Below are 27,993 nucleotides of genomic sequence, written 5' to 3'. Positions count from 1 at the left end.
GAAATAAAAAAATGATATACAAAGGTTCCTTAATTACAGTTAAAAGTTAATTGTTTTAATGTAATGTCTGCAGCGATTATCTCTTAAAATATCCGTGACTATAAATAATTTGTTAGCACCTTATATATCAATACTCATCCAATAACATATGTAGTTCCCCATACAGTCCATAGGTGGCGCTGTCATCAATTATAATATGAAGGCGTAACGATAACGCTATCTCTCATCGTCTTGTTATTTGATTGTCGACTACTCCGCGGATCTAGATGATACATAGTGTCATTATTGGTTCCTTCTATATATGTAAGTGTTAGAAATAAGAATGACTTTTTCAAGATATAATAACGTTGCTTGGATTCATCTATTCTGCAAATAATATCCATATAGAATCGCTATTAACTAATGTATCTGACAGTGGCGACTCATCTAAATCCTAAGGGCATTTCATTTCAACATCTTTAACCTCCATCTCTGTCACTACAATACAATCGGAGATAGACGTACTTCGCTGTTCGCAGTAGCCCCGTAGAATTACCAATATAACATGACCTCCGATTGTGCATAGTTGCTCAGCATCAGCACACTGTACTTATTGTTAGTCAAATTTTACCCCGAGGTAGCCCGAGGTTATGTTATGAGTGCGTAGAATCATCTGTGAATAATAAAGCCGGTTTGACCAGTTTAGCTAGGTGGCTGGGTGGCACATGCGCTGTCATAATCATAATAAGTTTCAATGTTCAACGAATCTATAGTTATACACCACTGGACCTACCGGCAGCATCAACATATCTAAAATCGATTTCTAACTCTCTGTCGCTCATGCATATTCGAGTGTTAGTTGTGGATCCAGGGCTTGAGGCCTTATAGGTTCATAATATTTGTTTGCTAATAAAATATTGTCTCGAGCTTGGAGTGTTAAAGCGATTTCGTAGCCAGTATAAGTTGATCTCATTATCAGAAACAACTATGCGCAATCGAAGTACAGACTTATGCTGGTTGGTTGCTTTGTTTACGAAATATAATTTGAACCGATCGCTCGAACAACTTGTATGTCGAATCGGTGCAAGTAAACAATGTGAGTTGCCTCGTAAGTGTGCCGACACTATTTAGGCATGCGCAAACCGGCGGAGCGCAGCGCACATCACTTTAAAATTATCAATGTATTATTCTTCCCTTTTTCAAATAAATTTAAATGCTTTGAGACCGACCTCGGAGCATTACGGACGATTGTTACTCCGCGGCATCGAGGAGCACGTTAGAGGATACCGCGGCATCCCCCGGTATGCGCCGAGGCCTCCCGAGTGCGCCGGAGTAGCACCGGGACGACGCACAGACTGGTATTTGACCCTAAAAGTTGGCCAAAAATATTTTTTTGTCCCAATGGCCTCCTAACCATTTGTTATTTAGGTTTTAGAGTTAAGAAGGTAAAAAAAAGACATTAAGTATTATATTTCAACTTTTATTGGTCATTTTCTTCAAAGCTTACATTGGCAATGTCACTTTCTAACAATAAATTCAGGACATCAGCAGAAAGTGGATGTTTATTTTTATTTTTCCTGGTTCTCATGCCTGTCAGGACAGGATCAGATGTTAATAGCAGTCTGTTCAAAACATCTACGTTGCAGGCTACCCGGGAAAACTTCCGTGTATAGTTCAGTCGGAACATCCTTATATGTTTGTTGCGGGCTTCTGCCGCTTCTTCGGAAAGTTGTCCAATGGGAAGAATGGCTTCCGCTACCACCTGGGACCCATGACGTAGCACTTTGTGTAAGGTCGGAGTCATTGGGTAGAACTCATACAAGTTCACGTATAACTCAGCCGTTTTTTGGCAATACATCTCAAACGCTTCCACATTTATTCTAAAACCACTGCACATTGTGTCCAAAATCACTTTTAATCGGTAAATTAAATTTAAATCTATCCCAGTAATTTCTGCCGATACTTCAAAGTTCTCAAAGAAGCGTCTACTCGTGTTGCCGTCATTTGTATTGCCGAAGTTGGCTTTTGGTATATCCACCAACAGACCGAGCTGCTCCCGGAATTTGTTTTGGATTTCTTTTTTTCTATTTTCTATTAGCTGCTTTTCCTCGGCAGTCAAGCGTTTCCTCCATTTTTTTACGGGCAATCTATAGGCCACATGTAAAATGCTCTCAAAAAATCTTATGCGAGCATGCAACAAAGATAACCCGAATTCCAAAGTTCCTTCTTTGTTTGGCATCACCTTATCCAAATCATTGAATTGAGTTGAAGAGAGGCCGCATATGTAGCATTTCATCGTCGATCTGGTATTTGTAGCTGCATTACACACTTTCCCATCGACCATGGTGAAAAGCAGCTTATGTTTAATGGAAAAACTATTAACTTCGCTTTCAGTGAGCTCTTTTATTTGAGACTTTATATACTCAATTTCTTCGTTTGTCACATCTGTCGACTCTTTTGCGAACCTTATTCTTATTGGCCGACAATAACGTGGCGAAGATGGCGTAGGGTTTTGCCACAGAATTTTTCGTCCTGGCCCATAAACCAACTGAAGCGGTACCATTGAACTTTGAAATATGTTAGCGTCAGAATCGGCTTCATTTTCGAATTTCATTTTGTATTGCATCTGTTGAGACCCATCGCAGCCCCATTTGCTTATTAATACTAGCGACTGTTTATCAATTTCACTTAATTGTTCCATTGCGTCACCAAGATATAAAATCAGTCGTTGTGCCGTGTGATCCATTAGGTTTTGAACCCTTACTTCAGCGCATGTTTCAGTGACACGATGAATTTCAGGATAGCATTCTTTCTTACACTTTTGTAATATAGAATAGCATGGATAATAGCTTGGATTGGTTTCTCGGACTATTTCATATTGGGCCTGTGTTAATCCCGCTTCCGTGTACATAAACAAGGCACGTAAATGTGTTAGGTTGTTTAATTTCTCCTGATCGTCTTCACAAGTAACAGTATTTTTTTTCAGCGCCGTTATATATTTCTTTGCTCTTCTAGGGCTTTTTGTTAAGTCTTTTACGACTTTTGACGCTTCTAATTTGCCTGTCTCCCGTAATTTCATCTGAGTTGCAAATGTTAATTCATCTGTGTTTAACGATCTAAGTTCTTCTGTTTTACGTCTTTTGCTTCTTTCGCTCAACTCTAAGAAAGTTTTTTGAGGTCGACCAGGACTTATTCCTGTAAGAAAAAGATGATAGTTTTATAACACAAGTTACTAGGAACATCATAATTTACACGAAATAATTTTTTAAGTAAATAACCACGTGTTAATTATGTAGAAAATCGAAACAAAAGAATTAACGAAATTTGGGTATCACCTACCTGCTTTCGGTAGAGATATTCATCCTTTGAGCCACTCGACGTTGTTATCTAGGAATCTGGCTTTTGTATTGCGAGCAGCTGACCATTTTTGTTTAAATTGATGCTTGATTTGAGACAGTTTATGCTTTATGTCAGGAATATTGTGGTCATTTTCTGTATATTGATTCAGTAGTTCGTGCTCCATAAATTGCAACTTTTCGTTAAAAGTTGAGCTATCTGAGCGTTCAATTATAGCAAATAAATCATTTCTAGATAATATCCGCATTCCAGAAGAACCTAAAACAAAAAAACACAACTATAAGTAAAATCTCATGTACTGAGTATCGAATGTGCTTACGGAGAAAAAAATCACCAAAAATAGAGGGGTGCATTGGGGTGGCTATTTTTCACTTTATATTATTAAGGAAAGTCCATTCTATCACATGCCATTCAAATGTTTGCTTGGAAATGCTTGGAAACTTATTAAAACTTCCAATGTTCTTGAAAAACTTGTCTTTTTATATAAAATTTCCCGGTACTCACTTCTCAAGGGTATTCATGAAGAAAATCAATTAATTATTAAGTAAAATTTAGTGTTAAATAAAGTACATACCTGGTTCTTCGTGATCCATATTAAAAACCAACACAAAACTTCCCGATCAAGGAATAACAAATATTTGAAAACTATGAAATTTGAGCGCATCGAACAATCACGCGGACACTTTCGGCGAACGGTAACTTTCGACTAAGCCTGCGCGGGTGGTGGATGGCCTTAGCCATAGTCTAATAAAACATGGTCTTCCATTCCCAGAGTGACACGGGCCTACGTCACAACAACATGGCCGCTATATATAGCGCTATCGCATATTATCATATAGCGCTGTCGCATGATGACGTAGGCCCGTGTCAGTTAGGTGACCTAGAAAAGACGGGAATGGAGTACCAGGCGGAGTATATTATTATACCATGGCCTTAGCACGTGGTATTTTTTTTTACTGTGTGGAGGGGTTATCCTAGTTTTAAGAAACAATGGTTGAGAAGGGGTACAGCGTAAATAAAAAAAATGGATTTTGGCCAGCTTCTGAGGCACAATACCTGTCTGTGCGACGGAGGAGAACTCGTGTACACTAGTGACTAATCCCTTTTGGTAGAGTACACGCGGCGGCATGCCGCGGCATCCCCCGGCCTGCGCCGAAGAGCTCCCTGGTGCGCCGGCCGCCAGTGCCGGGCTGTGCAAGCGCTCGCGGTATGTCGGGGGATTTTACCTTGCCGGTATGCGCGCTGCGCGGCGTAAATGCTCCTCGGTGATCTGCGCTGCGCTCCGCCGGTTTGCGCAGGCCTTAACAGGTTATCGCCGGATAACGATAAACAATCTCGTGCTACTGCATGCAAACTGTGTTTAGACTACATATTAGGTATCTATAATAACCAGAATAGCTGAACAAAATGTTTTAGCTAGTCAGCTATTCTAACTTAACCTAACCTACACCTTAACAATCAAGACATTTAAACTAACGGTACCTATAATTGTGTGAAAACAATACCGGTAGTCCGGCATTCAATCCCTGCTAAGAAGGGAATACTTTACGATAAGGTTTTTTTGCAGCAGTTAACAAATACGTTTGAAGAAAATGATAGTAGACAATGTGGTGGTTGGCGAGCCTGCAATGGAGTTGCCAGGACACCTCTCCTACGCGCAGTACGTGATAGACAAGCTTAGAGAGCACTGCAAGGCTGGGGATGGCGTTGCTTTGGTAAATATCTAACCTAGGTGCTTTATTTGTGCTTGGTGGCTTATATCTCTAATTTTTCTTCTTGTTCCCCCTGCAATGTGCAACTTAAGGTGAGGTGGGCCGAGGCGTTATGTAATGTTTACGATTTCTGCCGACTTTTTCAGGTAAACGGAGATACTGGCGAAGAGGTAACGTTTTATCAAATTTTGAATGATGTGGTGCGAATCGCCACAGGGCTTAAGAAGTTTGGAGTAAAGCGTGGCGACGTGGTCGGCCTGTGCAGCGAGAGCAGGATAGAATACATCTCAACCGCCATAGCCGTCATGTGCTGCGGAGCCACTGTTACAGCTGTCAACTTGCAGTACCAACCTGGTGAGTCACCACCACGAGCTAAATAGAAGTTAGACCAAGCATGGACCAAGCCAAGTTAGCAGCGATTTTGATAGCACAGACTGTGCAAGTGTTATTATAAACGTCACACTTCTATGAAATTATGACGTATAAATAACACTTGCACAGTCTATGCTATGAAAAATCGCTGCCAACTTAGCTGTTCTGGTAAATAGTGGCGAAAAACTTGTAGTACTGCTTGTGCCCGAATTTATATCGAAAAATCTTATCCAATGTGGCCCACTCATTGAATTTCATGTCAGTCGGTGCACTAAGTATAAGCAAATTGCATAGTTTTTTGTGTGTTTACGAGCAATTTAAGTTTTACGTGCTTTCTTTACGATGTGTCGTTTCGCACAATTTGTTTGCTTACCTATCTATTCCTCGTAACTCTAAGACTTGTATTTACGAATATAAATACGAGAAAAACCTGCGGCTCAATTCTTTGTTACTTATCTCAAGTCTCAAATAAAATACAAACGAAGAACTGAATACGAATAAACTTTGTAGCACTTACTTAATAAATTTTAAGAAATTTCTATTGAATAGGATTGATAATTCGTATTCCAAAAGACGCATTGGTCTAAGGACTACAGAACTGAATTATAATTACAAATACTCACTTAAATTTTCAGAGGAAATGTCGCACGTGCTGAACATTGCGAAGCCAAATACCGTTATCGGATCGTCATCAGCTCTAAAAATAAATCTCAACACTTTCAAAAAACTACCATTTGTAAAGAAGATGGTGCAGTTTGACGGTACACCTCTAGAGCCTGGTATTGTCCTGTTGAGTAGTTTAATGAGCGAAGACGTGAGGGTGGACGAGTATTCTCCGGAAGATGTTCAGGGATGGTCAGACGTGTTGGTGATTTTGTACTCGTCGGGCACGACCGGCTTGCCGAAAGGAGTCATGCTCACACACTTCAACATTCTGTACAGCGCAATACATTACACGTAATTGAATAATCGTTTCTTTTTTCGTTCGGTTTGTTTGCTATCTTAAACTAATATTTAAGATATTCCATTTACCACACAGTCCTCCAAAGCTGCCTCAACTTTTATTGCTTAAATAAATCACGCGCGAAGCCGTGAATGCGAAGGCTCCACATCACGCCTTGAATATGAAAAAAAAGTATAAACTTATGTTTAAAAAATATGCTAGAGATGTCGCTCGGTTTTATATTCAAATTATACTGTTATGGTATGCAGGGTAACGATATATGTACATGCGTTGCCATCTGTACAATATGTAGAGCGAGAACTGCTTTCAGCTAATACTTCTAAAGATTCTAAAGACTCCGATTCATAATTAAAGATCGCGTGGAATGTGCCTGAAACGCGAGAACATGGTTATAGGATTGTTCCCAAAGAGATACTTATACATATGTGTCATACATATTTGCGAGATCTCATCATGCATACGTCTCGTGGGGAGATTAGCAGGGCGTAATTTACATAAAAGCAATTTGTTTCCTTTCAGTTTCCAGTAACAAGGCCTGAAGGCTTATAAATTTATTAAAAAAACCTATTGATCGAATTATCTCTGCTAACAAAATTCTTTACATTCTCTCATTATCTTTCACTATCCTTAATTACTTACCGTATGCTTTCAGTAACAGTAAAGTCGATGAAGAGGCCTACAACCGACTGCTGACAGTGGTTCCGTGGTATCACGGCTACGGACTCTTATCCACAATCAATTACATGGCCGTTAAAAAGAAGCTGGTTTTCTTTTCGGGATTCAATGCGGAAAAATATTTAGGAGCTATTCAAAAGTACAAGGTAACAATAGGTACATAAATATATACCTGCTTCCCGAATTATAATTCAAAACAGGTACCTATAGGTATATAGTAGTATACCCTATAATGGACACGGAACCAGTAATGGGACAAAAAAACACAATTCCTCTAAAATAAGTATATAAAAGTAGTTTATAAACACTGGATATATTTTTATCATAAATAAGAGTCCTAGAGCTGGTTATGTTTGAATTTTTATTAAATTCGGTTATTTTTTAAGAAATGTGCGTCAACCCAAAAGTTGTCGTGCCACTGAAAAAAAATATCACTAAAAATTCTTAACAACTTCGCTAAGAGAGGTGAGTTAATTTATTAAATTTTAATTAATTAAGACTTTATGAAAACTAGAATGTGTTTTGTTAATTGCATTTACCATGATATAAGGTATACAACACACTATGTTGTGACTCCACAGATGTAAAAAAATAGTGGTATTTGGCCCAATCCCATTATAGGAGCTGTAAAACTGCATACCTCCTATGATGGGACAATTGGCATAATGATGCTTGCCATGCCATAATTTCATGTTTTAAACAATACAGAAGTAAAATGTAGTTACGAAATATGTCAACCAGGAGGTATTCTCGGACTTAGGATAAATTAATATCGTTTTTCCAAACTTTTATTTAACTTGCCTTGTTAGTTAGTGTGGGTCAAATCTTGGTAGCTGAATTTGACCCACTTTTCGATTTCCGATTCAGTTGAAATTTTGTTTAAGTACGTAATTAAGTATGCAAATCGGATGATAATGCAATATTATGATAACATGGACTTGATCTGATGATGGAGACAGGAGGTGGCCATGGGAACTTTATCGCAATAAACCCTAACTAATTGTGTTTGGGTATATTAGAATTGTCTCGATAAATCTAATACAATAATAATTGGCTGTGGAAAGAAAAATACATTCAGCGATAAAAGCTTATACCAAAAATTGATTTTTTTGCCATAACTTATTCCCCATTTCAAAATTTTATACTGATAGAACAATGTCCATTATAGGGGGCCCATTACTGGATCCACGTCCATTACCGGGGGCCCATTACTGGAGCTTTGGTGTCCATGACTGGAGAAAAAAAGCATAGTTTTAATTTGTTAATTATGTGGAAACTCATTGCAGTATCTTTGATACAACACGCCTAAAACATGAAAGGCGGATAGGACTTTCATCTTTTAACACGCTAAGCGGAAGACCATTTACATGTACAAGGGAAATATCATAAATACTCCAAATTTCCTCTTAAATGTCCCATGACTGGTGCTGTTACTATAATCTTATTAAGTTATTAATCGAATTCGAATCTAATTTTGGCTATGTGCTTGACAGTGGCGGCCACCCGGGCATAACTTATAATACTTATATGATAGAAATATGACATATGTAGTATGAAAGTTGGAGCGCATAAGTTTCATATTTTTGCCTTGTTGTATATACACGATCATAGATTTTTGCCCCTCTATCAAGAATATAACAATTAGCATTTAGGTAATATGGCTTACCTACCTACCTACGGTATTTACTTAACCGGCATTCGGCATTTGTCACATCATTGGCTAATGGACTAAAAATTATGATTCACATTCGCGTAAAATTTTGTTCAAGGAGGAGGAAACTTTGTGTAAGGAGCGCTGAGCGAGCGTGAGACGGCATCCCTGAAACCATTTACCATGAGCGTAAATATATCCCAAAGCGCTTAACGATCGTAATATATTTCCAGATACAAGTTTTACTAACAGTGCCGCCAATTGTTCTCTTGCTGGCGAAGTCCCCAGTTGTGGAGAAGTATGACCTGTCATCAGTGCACGTGGTGTGGTGCGCTGCTGCCCCTCTTAGCAAGGAAATTATTCAGGGAGCCCTGAAACGGTGAGCTACGGGTATATTCACAAATCTGATGGCCTACCGAGAACATCATAAACCAAAATTTCGTTATGTGCCTCTCTACCCACCTTGCATATTCAAACAATAAAGATACAAATAAACGAGCAGAAGAACGAAGAGTGGTTCGAGGTAGGTCCTCTGTTTGATTTAATCAACTGCAAGGATATATCGACGCGGATTCGACAAAAGGCTTTATGCCTGCGCAATTTAAGAGCGAAAATGTCGTTGTTCGGCTCGGCTCGCATCGGCCGGCGCCTGCCGACGCGTCGACGGCTTTTTCGCTCTTATTGCGCAGACATATAGTAGATTGTTAACCAAGGGTACCGTTGAAAGGCATCCATTTCTGTCGAGGTAGTTTGGCGATAGTCCGAGACGGAAATGGTGCCTTTCACCCGAGTTAAACACTCTACTTTTCATATCGAATGCGAGGAAACCAAACAAGACAAGGCAATTTCGCAAAATCAGTAATTGAAGTACCCAATAGACCTACCTGCCATGATTTTTTTCCTCAGGACTTACTTGCAATCGGAGACTTTACATGTGTGAAGATTAAAGGCTGGCGTCCACTAGACTCGCCGAGTCGAGCCGAAACGCGTAGCCGCAGAAATTCGCCTGACGAGCAATACGCGAGGAGAGTCGAATCGGCGCGCCGCGGCTATTCGTCAATGGACGCAGTTGCATAGAAAATATAGGAGGCGAATTATTGCGATTCGATTCGATTCGCCTCGGCGAGTCTAGTGGACGCCAGCCTTAATACCCCTAGCGAAAACAATTTAGATTGCAATATTTACGAAAACACACATTTTTTAACAAACTGCAGTCATTTTAAAATGATTTGTTCATTATAGTATGAAAATAAGGCCAAGCGCCCACCACGATTTTATTTTTTTTTTATTTTAGAATCGCGCTGTAATATATCGCAGAAAATCCACTGCGCGCACTGCGATGAAAAAGTCGACGAATTATTCATTCTCATCATGGATTTCGTACCAGTCGCTTGTCGTGAAACGTGTCTTCTTATAGACACAAAGGTGATCTCCTTCTATTTCCATAATTAAACGGTCAACATCAAGCGTCTCATCTTGTGGTTCCATTGGAGAAGCAGGTTCCGATATGTTGACGCTTGGAGAGCCAAATGCCGACTGAGGTCCGGGGTGCGATTTTATAATCGCAGTGCGCGCGGGGCCATACAGCTCCGTATGCTGCAATTCACTTTGCGACAATCGCGTCCCGAGCAGTCGCGGAAAAATGTGACAAATCACAATTTTAAAATCGCTGCGATTTTTTTGTCGCATATGCGCGCACTGCCATATAAACACATACGTTATATTTCTGCGACTAAATTATCGCGCGACAAAAAGTCGTGGTGCGCGCTTGGCCTATAGCCCCCTCCACACTCGTGCGCGAAACCACGAACGCGAGTGTGGCGTCGATGTTCGCAGACAGCGAAATCGACTCCACATTCGCGTTCGCGGCTTCGCCCGCGATTCACGCGCATAGTCTGGAGGGGGCTTAAGGCCAAGCGCGCACCACGACTTTTTGTCGCGCGATAATTTAGTCGCAGAAATGTAACGTATGTGTTTATATGGCAGTGCGCGCATATGCGACAAAAAAATCGCAGCGATTTTAAAATTGTGATTTGTCACATTTTTCCGCGACTGCTCGCGACGCGATTGTCGCAAAGTGAATTGCGGCATACGGAGTTGTATGGCCCCGCGCGCACTGCGTGTACCCACGTTGATACAAAATGCTAAGATAAATTGATTGCCTGAATTCAAGTTACTTAAAGATTCTAAGATCTTATTAAATTAAATATGAGTTTACTATCAACTTGACATATATACTTTTATCTTAATGAACTCATTTCTGCTTCGCTTATATTATTGGGAGAGAGGTCAGTTATTCTGTAGATAATGTGGTTCATACCTTATTATAGTGATGAGTATGGAGTAATTCTCCCTGTTCATGAGCTCCAAGCGTAGCTGCCAGCTCTATCAGATCATATGCCACCACCTGTGTAGAAAATAGATTTATGACCATGGGTCACTAAATTATCCCTAGCCTGTTTCATATTATAACACATATATAATATCTCAAGGCAAATGTAGAACATTGTAACATGTAGGTATATGTAGGGATAGATAGCCAGAAATTCATATTCATAGTAAGATACCACATTGTCCCGCAGGACTCAAATATACATATATATAGGTATGCAAGTCTGCATAAGATAGTCACAATTCTCTATGTCTCAGAAAGTCTCATAAGTTAAACCTTTGCACCAGATAAGGGGTGCTGTGACCTGGTCGCAACCAGTCACATCTATATACGGATCTGACGGCACACAGTTCTATCTGTGTCGCAAACCTAGCCGCGCTAGCCGCAACCAGTCGGATCCACAGCCCTAAGGTATATATATGTATCCCAGTCGCAACCAGACACATCTATATCGATCCCTTGGCACACTTAAGGAGTGTTCGCATGCCTAGCCGCGCTAGTCGCTAACCATTCAGATCCACAACGTATATGTATCCTGGCCTCAACCAGATACATCTATATATTGGCATTAGTTGGGGGTGTACTTGTCCCTCGTGAAGGGATAGTGGTGCTTAGTCGCAACTAAGCACCCCAAGCCTATTGGTGCTTCTAGACCATTTTCTATATAAGGCTAGGCACAAGCCGGCAGACGCATCTCCGACCTGTCCTGAACATATGCAAGCACACCCTCTGCCAGTAACACAGCTATATAAATAAATATATGAAAATATGTGCATGGGACTAACCAGTCCTCTTTTAAATACATATACTTAGCTTTGAAAGACGATGGTCTCGCTGTACGAAGCTGGCGTCCAGCACACGTACCACTTTATACAAACCACTTTATATTAAGGACTTTTATTTAATGAATCAATCATAAGTTTACAAACTAACTCGCAACTTTCATACGAGCGAAAAAAGGAAGTGTGGTTTTCTTACCATAGACAATATAGAAGCTGTTGCCAGGTGTAATATATAATACATCGCGGAAGTCCGCGACACACCAACCGAGGCGAGCTATTGCGACGTAGTAAGTGTCGACATTAAATAGCGAGTCCATTCCTGAATTCTCTTCATTGCCTGGATCGCCGCCGTCCTTTTTTGCCTTTCATTATTCTCGTTAACAAGATCATCTCCCGTTCGTAATATATGCATCGCGGAAATCCGCGACACACCCGCCGAGGCGAGCTATTGCATTGCGAAGCCTCAAGTTAGGGTAGTCATTAAGTCTTAACTCCATATCTAATTTTGCTGTATCTACATTTTCATTAGTAACATCAGTGTTCTCCTTTGTCCTATTTATGCTATGTGCCGTGTCCGTGTCCATGTTATCAGTCTTATCCATGTTCCCATCCGTTTAAATATTGGAATAGTCTTCCCTTTGTATCACTGGTAAGTCGGAATCTTCATCAACTTCCATTCTCTCACTCAGTTGAGTTTGGTTCAAATTCGACTTCAGATCGGTGACCTAAAGGGTACTATAGTGCAATATAGATCTTGTAAATATACTGTCATCAACACATGGTTCATCGTGAGATCTGACTCTTGGTAGTTTAGTTGAATGTTTGTAACGTTTCCTTAGACTTCCACGAGTACTGATCCATGAATATGTCTCTGTATTCCTTCATGATAGTCTCACCTCGTCTCATCCTTCTATGAGCTGTTGTTTAGTTGCAGTGGCTGTAACTGGTGCCTTACTCACTGACATCTGGAGTTCGAGACATCTTCCTGGTGTTAAGAAAATGGCTGGTTTCAATACATGTTCCAAACCAGTACTCACATAAGTCAAATCAAGGGTCTTGTGTTCACGACACTTTCCACTTTTCTTTGATGATGGTCAGTAAATTGGTTATTGTCAAGCAGACGTTTCTGTAAAGTTCGTTATAGACAGTGTTTGACACTACTGGTACTAAACTATGTTCAGGATGTGAGGACTGTGAGGTACTCCCTCATGGTAGTTGTTTTCATATGCTTTCTTTGTGGTACATACTTGTGGTAAAGTCACAATCCTTTGGCAAAAGAATCGGATGTTTCGCGTCATATGATAAATCAGAGTGCGTCAAACGATCGCTACATCTAAGGATTCTGTAGACATCTTTGAATAATCCTAGATAGCGAGTAAAATGTGTCTCCTTACCATCGACTTCATCCAGGTAAACTGTCTCTATGTACTTTTTATTTTTTGTACTTCTGAGCTTATTCTGTTATCCTCACTTGCCTGTGTTTCTGAACAGACTTGTCCGGTTTCCGTCTGATACTTTGACTCTTGCTCAAGTCAATATTCTTTTTAAGCTGATTTTTTCCGTCCGAGTTCAATCCAACTTTCTGTATGATGTTGTTCGACAGACCCTCCCCCGCTCGAAGAGTAACATCTCTTGCGGGTCGGCATGGCCAGTTGTGAGAATCTCCTGTCAGAAATTCTAGGCCGCTGAGGCATTGTTGAAAATCTTCTGTTGAATTAGTCTGCCTACATCAGCTGAGTTGTATTCAGACGCGACATATCTTACAGTCAATTTCTTATTTTTCTTGATTTTTTCTATATCTGGAGATGTTTCATGACATATTGGATTAGTCTGGTACCTATTAAAACTCCTAATAGTTCCAAGTTAGGAATCTTCAGATTAGTTTGATCTTTTATGGGTATTAATCTTGACTTGCCAATAACGAAGTTCACCTTGTCTCCTTGAAGTAAATATACTACGGCTGCATACGCTGACAAACGAATCTGTGAAACCGTGAAGTTGGCCGTCTTGGCTATTCGCTATGTTCTTAGGTAGGCATATGTGATGAACTTGCTTAAGGTCTTCAGAACACCTCTGACGACCTCTCTTCGTATAAGCATTAGTAGTGTTTTTATCTTTAGGCAAATCGTATCCTTTTCTAAGTCCCATTTTAAATCAAGAGTTTTACAGTTTAATCTGTAGTAGCATCTGTTATGTTCTTCTGCATAAGCTCTTAGAGTTAGAATCCATATCATTTTACTGTTTTTGTACAGACTCATCACTTCTTTGACTCCGTTCAATCCTGCCAGATATTATGTACATAGATGTCGCTGGTTAGACTCTTTAAACGTTCATCATTGGTACTGAATAAGTGATGTTTGATGGTAGCATTATAGGTAGATTATAGATATGATTACAAAAGGTACACGTATAAATCTGTAATGTATAAGATTCACTTCTATAGCTGGTTTAGATATATCTTTCAGGCACAGGAATCTTGTGACGATGACGTCTCTGTTACCTGAAGCAATTTCGTAGGGCACAATGCTCTATTATGCTGATTCCTTTCACCACAGTGATGGCAGGTGTGTGTCTTTCTACAGGTAATTTGTTTATGACCAGTTCTCAAACAGATGTAACAACGGTTAGGTATTTTACCTTTCCTTTCAGCCAAGGTCTTAATTTCGTGCAAACGTCATTGTAATGATCCCCTTGACAAAATATACATTCTAATTTCCTTCGTTTATCAGATGCCTGCGCATTATTCGATTCACTATTAGCCTCGTATGTTCTTTTCTTAGGCGTGAATGTATTTGAAAAGGTTGATGTATTTTTTCTAAATTTATTTGGTTTTTCCCTCATATTTATAACTCTATGTTGGATTTCTTCGCATGTTTATCTCTTATGTGTAAAGTTTCAGTAGTAAAGGTTGTTTCCATATCTTTAGTCTCAACGCTTATCCTGTTGGCATCTTCTTTTGCTGATATGATAGCGTTTAGTTGTTTTCTTATTCCTTCAATGGATTCAGTCTTCAATTTTAGTTTCATTTCATAAATGACGTCTTCAGGGAACTTTTCCATGAAAAGAAATCTTAATGGTTTTGATTTGTGTCCTCTCCTAGGGACTGTAAGACTCTTAGATGTCTCTCGAGTTCATCTAATGTCTTTCTGCAATCTTCTGGCTTCGTGGCCTTCTTAATCTTATATAAGGAAGAATAGTGAGCGTCAACAATCTGCACTCTGTTGCCGTATCTCTCTCTCAGAGTATCTATGGCAATCTTATAATTGTCATTCGTGGTCTCTAAACCATCGAATATGGTTTTGGCTTCATACTTTAATGATGCTTTAAGATAGAGTAGCTTATCAACGTCTCGTATATTCCTTTGATCAATGTTGGAACTAAATTGGTCCCAGAATTGAGTCCATTCTAGAACGTCACCATGAAAAGATATTAAATCCAACTCTGGTAACTTGCTCCTATTTTTTGTAGGATCAGATTTGACTTGTCTTGTATCATTATCGGCTTGAATTCTTGTATTAAGTTCAGCTAAAACTTCATCACCCTCTAGCTGTATGGCAGTTTTAATTTGAAATCTCATTGGCGTTAGGATCCTTAGACAGGTTGAAGTACTGATAGAGATCACTTTGAAATCTTCCCAGTAAAGATTGTAGTTTGGATGCGATGATAGCAGCTTGCTCTAACTCATCCTTTCCCCATGGACGACACGCACATAGCTCTGATGCTTTTACTTGATGCTCTTTGATGTTTGTGGCAAATGTGGACAGGCGATTCAGCAGGATAGCTTCCATAGTGTTCTCACTCTCGTTCTGGAAACGCATTTTTAAACAAGTTATCACAACAGAACTCAATAATGTTGTCAAGTACTTTATAAAATTTTCATATTTCCACCGAGTGTGAATCACTATACCAACACGAATGTCATCATATGACAGATAAAATATATATGTAGGTAGTTGTTATATGAACATTATTCAAAATGAATTGAACTTTCTAATAAGTACAATATGACTAACATGATGATGATGATGAACATAGCATCATGTGTATTAAAACATTCTCAAATTACTCATGGAATACACCAAAATTATTTATTATTATATTAGTTTCATATAAAATACCACACACTATGGCATTATTCAAGTGTACAACTTGTTCTCATTATATCAACTAAGTGTAGTTCCCACTTACAGTACATGCCTGTACTGTATGTATGGGTATCTGTACATACATACTCACATTCAGTATTTACTTTACCAAATGTGTAGTTTACCTGACACATTCCATATGTTTAAAACACAGACTTCATATCACCAAATATTTATCATAATAATATTATGTAATTATTATTTGAGTATCACTCTATTATTTCATCATCACTATAGAACAATATTTAGTATTTATTGTCATATATGTTGCAAGCGCCATCTATTTCTTAGAGATGTAAACACTGTATAAGGTTAATGAACTTAGCTGGACACGCTACCGCGTGTCTAAATTTTACGAGTAAACGATTCAAAGTTGATGAATGCAATTTGACAGTAATTATGGGCTGTATACCAAGTTAACACTATATTAATCGTGTTTACATACCTTATGTCTTTGGTCTAACAATCTTTATCCTCCTCCTCATGTAGAGAAGTAGCTTGGCGTAGAGACGCCTTGGTTTCACGCTCGACTCGAAAATTGTCAGTTCGTACGCTGACTACGCTGTATTTCTTGAAATTCCTATTTCATAACAATATATTAGTTGGGTTTCGTACTCAAGTGCAACAAACAATAATTTTGACCTCTGACCCAACGATAAGTACCTAATTCCTCTCAGGTATACGAATTAGTGCTTACGCATTAAATAATATAAACATGTCAAGTCACATAGAAATAAGCCATATTTCCTTTATGTAAGATCACATAAATATCTAATTATTACGTAAATTATCACTGTATTTATGATCCCGTGGGTAAGCCCTCACGTCTTTATTTATTTATTTATTTACGCGTCGTAATGGCGTAATTTCTTGTAACGAAGTAATTGCGTGACGATTTCTTTGCTATAATAGTGCATTCGTTCACAATCACAAAGGATGCCCAATAATCCTCGTACAGGGTTTGTTTAAATAACATAAAACGAAATAATATAGATCGATATTTAAAATCGATGATTCAAAGTGGATCCTATACCGCATAGGTATTTACCTGTCACGTACTCGATTAATCCACTTCCTCAAAATTTCACACATTCACAAAGTACTCACCTTTGTTTTATTAATAACTTTTCACTTGTTTTATTACCTTTTATCACTGCACAACAAACAAATAACAAACACTCATTAAAACGTTCTTCAGTTCTCGCACTTGTTCCGCCATCTTGTGAAAACGAATGAACTACGGAAATACGCTCGCGCCGAGCTCGCGACACTCATATGAAAAATGGCGCGACAAATTGAATCATCAAGTCGTATTTATTTTTGAGTCATAAAACTCATAAAAAATGGTACTTCAGATTAATATTTTGAATCATAAATTCGTAATTTGTTCATTACATAATATTCAAAGTCGTGATATCGTAAATATGACTTTCGCGAAATAATTCGGTATAACTTTCAAACGCAATATTCATCCTGTAAAGTTCAAACCACGAACGCGAGTGTGGCGTCGATGTTCGCAGACAGCGAAATCGACTCCACATTCGCGTTCGCGGCTTCGCCCGCGATTCACGCGCATAGTCTGGAGGGGGCTTAAGGCCAAGCGCGCACCACGACTTTTTGTCGCGCGATAATTTAGTCGCAGAAATGTAACGTATGTGTTTATATGGCAGTGCGCGCATATGCGACAAAAAAATCGCAGCGATTTTAAAATTGTGATTTGTCACATTTTTCCGCGACTGCTCGCGACGCGATTGTCGCAAAGTGAATTGCGGCATACGGAGTTGTATGGCCCCGCGCGCACTGCGTTAATAAAATCGCACCCGGACCTCAGTCGGCATATCGCTCTCCAAGCGTCAACATGTCGGAACCTGCTGCTGAAGACGCTAGATGTTGATCATTTAATTATGGAAATAGAAGGAGATCACCTTTGTGGTATAAATACTCAAAGTCATACAGCGATCACATATTAAAGACAACGTTTCATGACAAACGACTGGTACGAAATCCATGTTGAGAATGAACAAAACGTCGACTTTTTCATCGCAGTGCGCGCAGTGAATTTTCTGCGATATATGGCCAAGCGCGCACCACGATTTTAATTTTTGCGACACGATTTTAGAATCGCGCTGTAATTTATCGCAGAAAATTCACTGCGCGCACTGCGATGAAAAGTCGACGATTTGTTCATTCTCGACATGGATTTCGTACCAGTCGCTTGTCGTGAAACAATATGCAATCGCTGTATGACTTTGAGTATTTATACCACAAAGGTGATCTCTTTCTATTTCTATAATTAAACGGTCAACATCGAGCGTCTCATCTTGTGATTCCATTGTAGAAGCAGGTTCCGATATGTTGACGCTTGGAGAGTGAAATGCCGACTGAGGTCCGGGGTGCGATTTTATTATCGCAGTGCGCGCGGGGACATACAACTCCGTATGCTGCAATTCACTTTGCGACAATCGCGTCGCGAGCAGTCGCGGAAAAATGTGACAAATCACAATTTTAAAATCGCTGCGATTTTTTTGTCGCATATGCGCGCACTGCCATATAAACACATACGTTACATTTATGCGACTAAATTATCGCGCGACAAAAAGTCGTGGTGCGCGCTTGGCCTATTACAGCGCGATTCTAACATCGTGTCGCAAAAACTAAAATCGTGGTGCGCGCTTAGGCTAAGGGGGATTGCCTCTTACTTTTTAATTTTATCCTTTTTCGTTCTAAAAGCCGCAACAGACTACCGGACCGCACCGCGACCTTGGTGCGCCGCACCACGTAATAACATAATAAAAGTATTTTAAATATTAAATAACAATTTAATTAATTATATAAGAATTTTTATTTTGCATTTTATTCTATTTTCATGAATATAGTGCTAAATAACTTTAAAAACCAATTTAATATCGTACAAACGTTTAACTGTGGCTGTATAAGATTCTGCCTTTGCTCATTTACGCAAGTGTAAGGTTTAAAAAAATATTTGGTGTATTCCTTTTGGTTCCCGCCTTATGAAATCGAGTAAATAGAATTCAACGAAAGAAATCCAGAATAATTTGTTTTTAACAATTTACTTACATCATTTTTTTATAAAAAAAGTGGCGGGGATTAGTAAAATTAAACAATTACCAATTGTTCCAGGCGAGGAAATAAAGACACTATTTTTCCATTTTGTTTCCGCCCAGTAGTTCGTGGGACGGGGACGCAGAGGAGTACACCACTTTTCTGCGCTAGAGCATAAACGTATCACTTTCTTTTCTGCGCACCTTTTAGAACAACAACGACCCACTTTCAGAGCATGAGATATGAAAAAGCTTTTTCCTATCGGCTTTGGCCAGTTAAGCCTCGATATATCTGGGGAGACCCTAATTCTAGTATAATTTAACCGCAAGTGTGATTCTTGACAGCTACTTCTACTCATCGATTTACAATAAGAGATTAGACAAAGTCTTTGAAAAGTGGTTGTAGGTACAGTCGACTCTCATTAATTCGAAACTCGAGGGACTTTTAAAATATTACGAATTATCGAGAGTTTGAAATATCAAATAGTTCGAAATTGTTGAGAGAATAAATATAAAAGTTCGAATTATTGAGTAATAAAATAATCGATTATGATTTATTAAATGCTATTTTTTTAACAATATCTAAAGGTTAGAGGTACATATTTACATGCAATGCAATGCAAGAAGAAGTCTGTTGCTGAGACTGATCAATAACTTTTTTATCAGATATACCTAGTGCCAAACAAATGCTCGTGCACCGATGAACTTCAACTTGTCTCAAAATGTAGCTTGTCTCAAATTGCAATCTGATAACTTTGAATTGTCGAGTGTTTGACTCCTATGAGTTCGAATTAACGCGTCGTTTTATTACGTAGCGATGATTTTTTTTGTTCGAATTACCAAGTGCTTAAAAATGTGTTGATTTTATTCGAAATATAAAGAGATTTTCTAGGGAACTCGTTAACTTCGAATTATAGAGAGGTTCGAATTATCACGGGTTTGAATTAACGAGAGTCGACTGTATGTACCTAAATGTATGTAGAGGTTGTGAATATCACCACTGATATGTTTATAGTGTCTGAGTTTGCTGATATACACACTGTGCCAACATAAATGTAAGTTTCATAGGTACTTCAACTAACTACACATGATAACTTGTCTGCATGGTTAATGTTAATGTTATCCATTTATAAACAATAGTAAATGCACTAAATATTGTATTATTAACTAGTAGTCAGTAACACTTTGAGTTGGGTAAAGCAATTTATATACAGGGTGATCAATCCAAATGGGTCAGTATGGAGAAGTCGGAAACTATGAGAGATAGCGAAATCTGTTCTTAGGAACCATGGCTTCGATTTTAGATAATGGCATTCAATTTTTTTGAAATCTATCATACATAACCGGGATTCGAACCTGGTCAATATTCTTGTTGTTTGTTTGTATGGCAACTTTTAAACGATGCGTGATAGGTGGGGGGTGCTCGACCAAATATCATAGAGGGCCCCGAGACAAAACAAACTACATTAAAAAAAATCAAAATGGCCGATTGTTTTTTTTTTTCAAGTTGGTCCGAGCGCGCTGAGATTTGGCATGTGGCGAGCCCGGGGGCCCAAGATTACCATGTCAAAAATTTTTTTTGGAAAAATCCAAAATGGCGGCGGACACGGCCAAATTCAAATTTCCAAGTAGGTTAAGCGAGCCCGAAGGGCGAACTTCAGGCCGGGAGGCCGTAGGCCGACCCCGGCGTAGGGCCGAAGGCCCGGAGCCTCCACCCCGACTCCCGACACGCGAGGCCGAAGCCGAGTAAACGAAGGCCGAGCTCCGCGTAGGGCCGAAGGCCCGAAGCGTCACACGAAAGGGGGAAGTTGGAGCTTAAACACGACCCAACACTTTTCCTATTGGGAGTTGCGTTTTGGGAGTCGGGGTGGAGGCTCCGGGCCTTCGGTCCTCTGCCGGGGTCGGTCTTCGGCCTCCCGGCCTGAAACTCGCCCTTCGGGCTCGCTTAACACTTTCGCAACCAGGCAAAATTTCAAACAATACCCCAGAAACCGACAGTACTCGCTAGTCGGGCAACGACGTGCAACTCAATGCCGCACGCCGCGAACCCGCTAGTCGGGCAAGCGGCGGACGCTCAGGGCTGTGCCAAGTAACTTTCGTATAAGTACGTGGATAAAATTAAATCTGCTGTCTCATCTGTTTAGGCTCCCCGTTTTATCAATTATCACAATGCATTCAGTGGGGCAGTAGGAAATGAATAAAATCACACAAAGCCAAATCATCAATAGGTAAAACCACAAAGTCCAGTAAGAAAGCAGAAATCACAGTTGTCCAAAAAACAAGCCGAGTCGTCAAAATGAAAATTAACACAACACAGCAACGTCCGAAGCACATCACAAACCATTACGGAATGGCTCCGATTGCAATTTTACACCGAGACCGGGTTGAAAAAAAACCCGGGTCGCAAACTTCAAATAGATAAGGGATGGTAAACAACATCTCCAGGGTTAAGTGTATGATCACAGTAACTACATTCTTTTGTCAAAGAAGTTGCGACTTTATTGTATGTGTACGAACGTACTAATTATCGTAACTATTCAAAGCTACTTGTTACATTTTGCTTCCACGCAGTTGCAGTGCAGTGCTGTTTTATGATGACTGACCTATTGTCTTTTTCTGAGAACTGCCGTGCCGCTTAGAAGTTATTAGAATGTTGTTAGGTACTTAGTTGAATTTCTTGGTTTATTTTTCTCCGAATTTTGTTTCACAAAAATCATCCTATGAGTACTCATGAAATAGATGTATACCTATACTTACTAAATATTCGTAAACAGAAATTAGGTTGTACGATTTACGAAAATTCTAACTCCTATTGATACATACCCGTGTATGCAATTTCACGTAACCAACTAATAAGAATTTTTATTTTGTAATCGCATTAGGTAAAGTAAATAAAAATACAAAGTGAAGTAATAAAATATAATAATCAACTGTACCAACTTTTCGACCACATAATAATCAGAAGACTTACAATTTTTTCTGTTAGTGGCAGTGGCAGCCCTGAGGTAGTGAAGATGCAATGCTTGCCCGCCTGTCGGGCACTTCGGCGTCGCGTGTAGGTTTATAGCTCTTGCCCGACTAGCGGGTATGCCGGCATCTGAGTAAAGTTTACGGGTGCCCGAGAGTCGGGTACGCGGTGTCGAATGTGTTAACCTACTTGGAAATTTGACTTTGCCCGTGTCTGCCGCCATTTTGGATTTTTCCAAAAATTTTTTTTGACATGGTAATCTTGGGCCCCCAGGCTAGACATGTGCGCCGCGCCGCCGCGCCGCCGCCGCCGACGATTTTTCCACGCCGCCGCCGCCGATAAATTTGACCGGCGTATAATCGGCGTGGAAATTTTTGATACCTATCGTGTCTTATTGCATGTTGCGTAGTGAGAAGATAGTGTCAGAGATATAATTTAAAGAACCTTATGAAGCTTTCGCTTATAATTTGCCAGTGAAACAAATTAGCATCATTTTTGTCGTTGCAGTGTTAGCTGTGATTACGATTAGCGTTAATTTACAAGACCTAGTTTCTGGATCACAGGTTATTATTTGATACTTATTTTATCGCGCGGTTTTTTTTATAGAACGCATTTTGTTTTACATTCACTAAAATCAATAAAATAGCAGGTTCATAATCTAGGACGTAAACATCTATTTTCTACATAGAAAGAAGATATGGAGAATAATGGTCTTCATATGATATATTATATCATGGCACTTGCAGGCTGCAAGTGCCATGCGACACGGGACACTTCTAAGACATTATGTTGAGCGAATCAATCTGCCAGAGACGTTTACTTTCGAAAACGACGATATCTTTATTCTTACAAACATTTCTGATAAACTTTAGTTCAGAAAAACGTAAAGTAGTTCATCATTATTTCATAACAAATCATAGGTGAGGCGATAGCGGCTGAGAAAAGCCAATATAGATTTTTTAAACTTACGACTTAACTTATAAATAAATCTTTTTATATTATATGTATTTGTATTACGCTTACAAAGTCATTATACTCCCTTAAAATGTAGCGTTTTAAAACTTTTAAATTGTCCTTTTTATGTTAATATTTAAACATACCGTTGGTAACCGTTAGGTTGGTAAAAAATGGTTGCCAAGAATGCCAAGTGACATGATGGGATATAATTTTCGACAATAATTTAGAAATTTTTTTGGATAGCCTAGTAATTACTCAGAAGGCTTTAATGTGGAGTTTCTACAACTACGATCTCATGCAGTATCAAAAATTATGCCACGCCGATTTCACGCCGATCACGCCGCCGCCGCCGGTCAAAAAATCATCGGACGCCGCCGCCGACGATATTGCCATCGGCGCACATGTCTACCCCAGGCTCGCCGCATGCCAAATCTAAGCGCGCTCGGAACAACTTGAAAAAATTAAAAAAAGTCGGCCATTTTGAATTTTTTTTAATGTAGTTTGTTTTGTCTCGGGGCCCTCTATGATATTTGGTTGAGCACCCCCCACCTATCACGCATCGTTTAAAAGTTGCCATACAAACAAACAACAAGAATATTGACCAGGTTCGATTATAGACACGTGCGCCGATGGCAATATCGTCGGCGGCGGCGTCCGATGATTTTTTGACCGGCGGCGGCGGCGTGATCGGCGTGAAATCGGCGTGGCATAATTTTTGATACTGCATGAGATCGTAGTTGTAGAAACTCCACATTAAAGCCTTCTGAGTAATTACTAGGCTATCCAAAAAAAATTCTAAATTATTGTCGAAAATTATATCCCATCATGTCACTTGGCATTCTTGGCAACCATTTTTTACCAACCTAACGGTTACCAACGGTATGTTTAAATATTAACATAAAAAGGACAATTTAAAAGTTTTAAAACGCTACATTTTAAGGGAGTATAATGACTTTGTAAGCGTAATACAAATACATATAATATAAAAAGATTTATTTATAAGTTAAGTCGTAAGTTTAAAAAATCTATATTGGCTTTTCTCAGCCGCTATCGCCTCACCTATGATTTGTTATGAAATAATGATGAACTACTTTACGTTTTTCTGAACTAAAGTTTATCAGAAATGTTTGTAAGAATAAAGATATCGTCGTTTTCGAAAGTAAACGTCTCTGGCAGATTGATTCGCTCAACATAATGTCTTAGAAGTGTCCCGTGTCGCATGGCACTTGCAGCCTGCAAGTGCCATGATATAATATATCATATGAAGACCATTATTCTCCATATCTTCTTTCTATGTAGAAAATAGATGTTTACGTCCTAGATTATGAACCTGCTATTTTATTGATTTTAGTGAATGTAAAACAAAATGCGTTCTATAAAAAAAACCGCGCGATAAAATAAGTATCAAATAATAACCTGTGATCCAGAAACTAGGTCTTGTAAATTAACGCTAATCGTAATCACAGCTAACACTGCAACGACAAAAATGATGCTAATTTGTTTCACTGGCAAATTATAAGCGAAAGCTTCATAAGGTTCTTTAAATTATATCTCTGACACTATCTTCTCACTACGCAACATGCAATAAGACACGATAGGTATCAAAAATTTCCACGCCGATTATACGCCGGTCAAATTTATCGGCGGCGGCGGCGTGGAAAAATCGTCGGCGGCGGCGGCGCGGCGGCGCGGCGCACATGTCTAGGTTCGAATCCCGGTTATGTATGATAGATTAAAAAAAAATTGAATGCCATTATTATTAAATCTAAAATCGAAGCCATGGTTCCTAAGAACAGATTTCGCTATCTCTTATAGTTTCTGACTTCTCCATACTGACCCATTTGGATTGATCACCCTGTATAGGTACCTAGATACTCGTAATATGGAAAGTACAAATGTGCAGTTAGTCTTTACTAGTGCAGTTATGATTTCATATTAGTAATTCATTATTACTTAATATATTTTCAGCACTATGTTTTTCCAAAAATGAATCGATATGCGATCCTATCTTGCCGCATTTTTGTGTCTTTGACATTTTTGCTATAATTTTTGATCCCAAAATTACTTATACTAAGTAATTGTTGGAAATTGACGGTCGAGATCTCGTTGAGATAGTGCTAAACAATTGAATTAAGAATTACATCATAATAATTTTGTTGCTTATTTAATTAGATTACCGAATTGCACCGGAATATTTCAAGCGTACGGCATGACGGAAACGTCATTAGCGGCGACGCGGGATGAGATGGACGCGGCCACTCAGCGGGTCGGCAGCGGCGGCCACCCGCTTCCGGGCGTCAGGATCAAGGTAGTATCCTAGGCCGTGTATTCCCGGTCATTTGGCGAGTAGGCTTCATGGGAGAACCAGTGTCACGTGATCTCGAGGTATTTTGTTAAAGTTATAAGAAATTCGTGCGACGAACTGTGTGTTCGCCATCAGTAGGTAGGTAGCCTAAACGTTTAATAATGATCGGCTCGTTGAATGAAGGCATGCATGCAAGTCAAACCTGGCTGTTCACTGCAAAAATTAAATCTAAAATAACTACATGCCAGAGAGCAATGGAGAGAAGCTTGCTAAACATAAAAAGAGTTAAAAAAAGACCATATGTAAATATAAGAGCTGTAATAAAATAAAAGTAATATACGCTCTCAAGCACGCCAAGACACGATAATGGATATGGGCTGGACAGCAAAATTTTACTAATTTAGAAATGTCTACAGGTGGTGGACATAGAAACTCGTCAAAAGCTAGGCCCCAACCAGCAAGGCGAAGTATGCATCAAAGGGCCCATCGTGATGAAGGGATACGCGGGCAACGAAGCCGCCACGCGCGAAGTCATGGACGAGGAGGGGTATCTGAAGACAGGAGATATCGGCTATTACGACGAACATGGCTTCTTGTTCATAGTCGACAGATTGAAGGAGATTATTAAATACAAAGGGTTCCAGGTGAACATTACAGAGTAAATTGAAAATTCTAAACGTTCTATTAGTCAGACATCGAAGAAAAAGAAAGGTAGATTTAGGAAGTAGGATCCTCTAAGCTAAGGTTAGAAGTTAGTAAATTAAGTTATTTCTGATGATCAATGTAAGTACCTACGTATAACACCAAGTGAAGTAATGGTCTTATCTTAAAATTTTATTACCGACAACAACGTAGCCGAATAAGAGGTATCTCAAAAACAAATGACGGTGAAAATGGAATTTTTAGATAAAGCATGTAAGTTAACTATTAATAATAGTTCAGTAGGCAAGTTAATACTTGTGTTGATAATTATTGGTGTTTCAGGTGCCCCCAGCCGAGGTAGAGCGCGTAATACTGCAACACACAGGCGTAGCGGAGTGCGGCGTCGTGGGGGCCCCGGACATGGCCGCCGGCGAGCTGCCCTTCGCTTTCGTAGTCGCCAGGCCTGGGGCCACAGTCACGGAAGCTGAGCTGTTGGAGTTCACAGCTAGCCGGGTAACACTAACACTCCTGTAGTAACTTTATCTTATCCTACATATATGAAGTGAAGCGCGTGTGTTGCCGTCACAGACCAACCCCTGCTACAAACAACCCGGCATAACAGTGTGGTGGATGGAACGTACATGACTGTCGCCTTTTCGTGATCGGCAGATCCAGGACTAGTTCACAATTCACAAGTAACCAAATTTTAATAATGTATCCTGTGGGTAAAACTGTTTCATATCATAGACTTACTCTACATACATTGTTTCCAATAATCGAATATACGGATGGTATCCTTGTAAGTCGCTCGGCGTAAGTATTTTTAAGTTACAATACGGCAGGCCTGCTGTCGATTTCAAATCCCTCATAATCTCCTCTCACCTGACTGAATACTTATGATGTTGTACGGGTACGGCCAGAGACTAACAGACCTGCGAGAAAAGTTTTTTTCACTAGTCCTCCATGCACCTGATTAATAGTAAACATTTTCAGCTAAACATCGTCGAAAATGTTAAGGTTGAGGTCAGGTAACAAAATGTAAGTCTTTTTATTCTTTTTCAGCTATCTCCAGCCAAACGTCTTCACGGTGTTATATTCGTGAACGAGATCCCACAGAACCCATCCGGAAAAATACTTCGCCGCGTACTAAAGCAGAAGCTGAAAGAGATGCGCGCGAGTAAACTGTAGATTTGTAAGTTTTTGATATTTTTTATACAAGTGCTTTTATTGTTTTATTATTCATGAAAAAAATACAACAAATTACTGCAATTTACTTTTTTTCCTATGTCTCATTCCTATGACTATTAAATCCTAATAGTACCTTTTATTAGCAAAAATAATGAATTAAACTTTCTAAGTAGTTCAATACTATTTTTGATAGTAGCTAGGTAAGTACTAAGATTAATAAGATATCACTGCAATTTCAGGTTTATGTAAGTAACAAGGTATATAATACCTATATAATATAGATAGGGATTCGATATGGTATATGATAACTTAATTGCCATTAGAAGTCCCACGGCGACGGTTGCCCTCTGTCCACCAGTTGAGCATGATTGATTGTCTACATACAGGGCACCTATTCTAGCGTTATTCAATATTGTAAAACGATAATAATAAATTGAATTCAAAACAAAAGAACATGTTAATTTATGTTCGCTGAAAAATCGGCGCTTACTTACAGCAGTTTATTTTTACTAAGTATACCTTTAAACCAATTAACTGAATGGGAAGCACCCAATATTGACGTAATATTAGTCGCATCACTTGATATATTAGGTCATTACCTATGAAATTGGCGTTTTGTTCGGAGAATTTCAACGAAACACGAATTTCCATACAATTAATTTTGCGGATATTTTTTTGATGGCTAATTCAAACCAAACAAAATTTTTCCAGTAATTTTTGACACCTTTAAGGTATGTTTTCAATATCTCCATTTCTTGAAAATTGGTACCATTAGAAAAATATAAGTAATTTTAATACTCGAACCGACAGCACATGAAAAGACCTATTTTCAAGGCTTAATT

General features: G+C 39.2%; 1 protein-coding gene across 2 annotated transcripts; it reads left to right on the top strand.

Moving 5' to 3' along the window:
* The first annotated feature begins 288 nt into the window (after positions 1-288).
* LOC134799532 (uncharacterized) lies at positions 289-27,203 on the top strand. Of its 2 annotated transcripts, XM_063771961.1 has the most exons (10): positions 289-303; positions 4,904-5,051; positions 5,195-5,402; positions 6,056-6,377; positions 7,037-7,205; positions 8,944-9,089; positions 25,189-25,324; positions 25,738-25,965; positions 26,306-26,476; positions 27,026-27,203. In XM_063771961.1, exons 2-10 carry the CDS (start codon positions 4,929-4,931, stop codon positions 27,149-27,151), a joined length of 1,629 nt encoding a protein of 542 aa, XP_063628031.1. In that variant the 5' UTR covers positions 289-303; positions 4,904-4,928; the 3' UTR covers positions 27,152-27,203. The 2 variants fall into 2 exon arrangements, with proteins under 2 accessions (XP_063628031.1, XP_063628030.1); XM_063771960.1 differs by lacking the exon at positions 289-303 and having other exon boundaries at positions 4,901-5,051.
* Positions 27,204-27,993: the final 790 nt, after the last annotated feature.

Source organism: Cydia splendana, chromosome 18 (assembly GCF_910591565.1).
Source record: "Cydia splendana chromosome 18, ilCydSple1.2, whole genome shotgun sequence".
In the NCBI taxonomy this organism is placed as follows: domain Eukaryota; kingdom Metazoa; phylum Arthropoda; class Insecta; order Lepidoptera; family Tortricidae; genus Cydia; species Cydia splendana.
Note: the sequence above shows the minus strand (reverse complement) of the source record. Positions and strands in the feature narration are given on the sequence as shown.

Excerpts from the sequence above, each read along its gene's own strand:
- LOC134799532 (XM_063771961.1), top strand. The coding sequence starts at position 4,929 with ATGATAGTAGACAATGTGGTGGTTGGCGAGCCTGCAATGGAGTTGCCA. Across the intron at positions 5,052-5,194 it reads CTGGGGATGGCGTTGCTTTG|GTAAACGGAGATACTGGCGA; the intron begins GTAAATATCTAA and ends CGACTTTTTCAG. Across the intron at positions 6,378-7,036 it reads TACAGCGCAATACATTACAC|TAACAGTAAAGTCGATGAAG; the intron begins GTAATTGAATAA and ends GTATGCTTTCAG.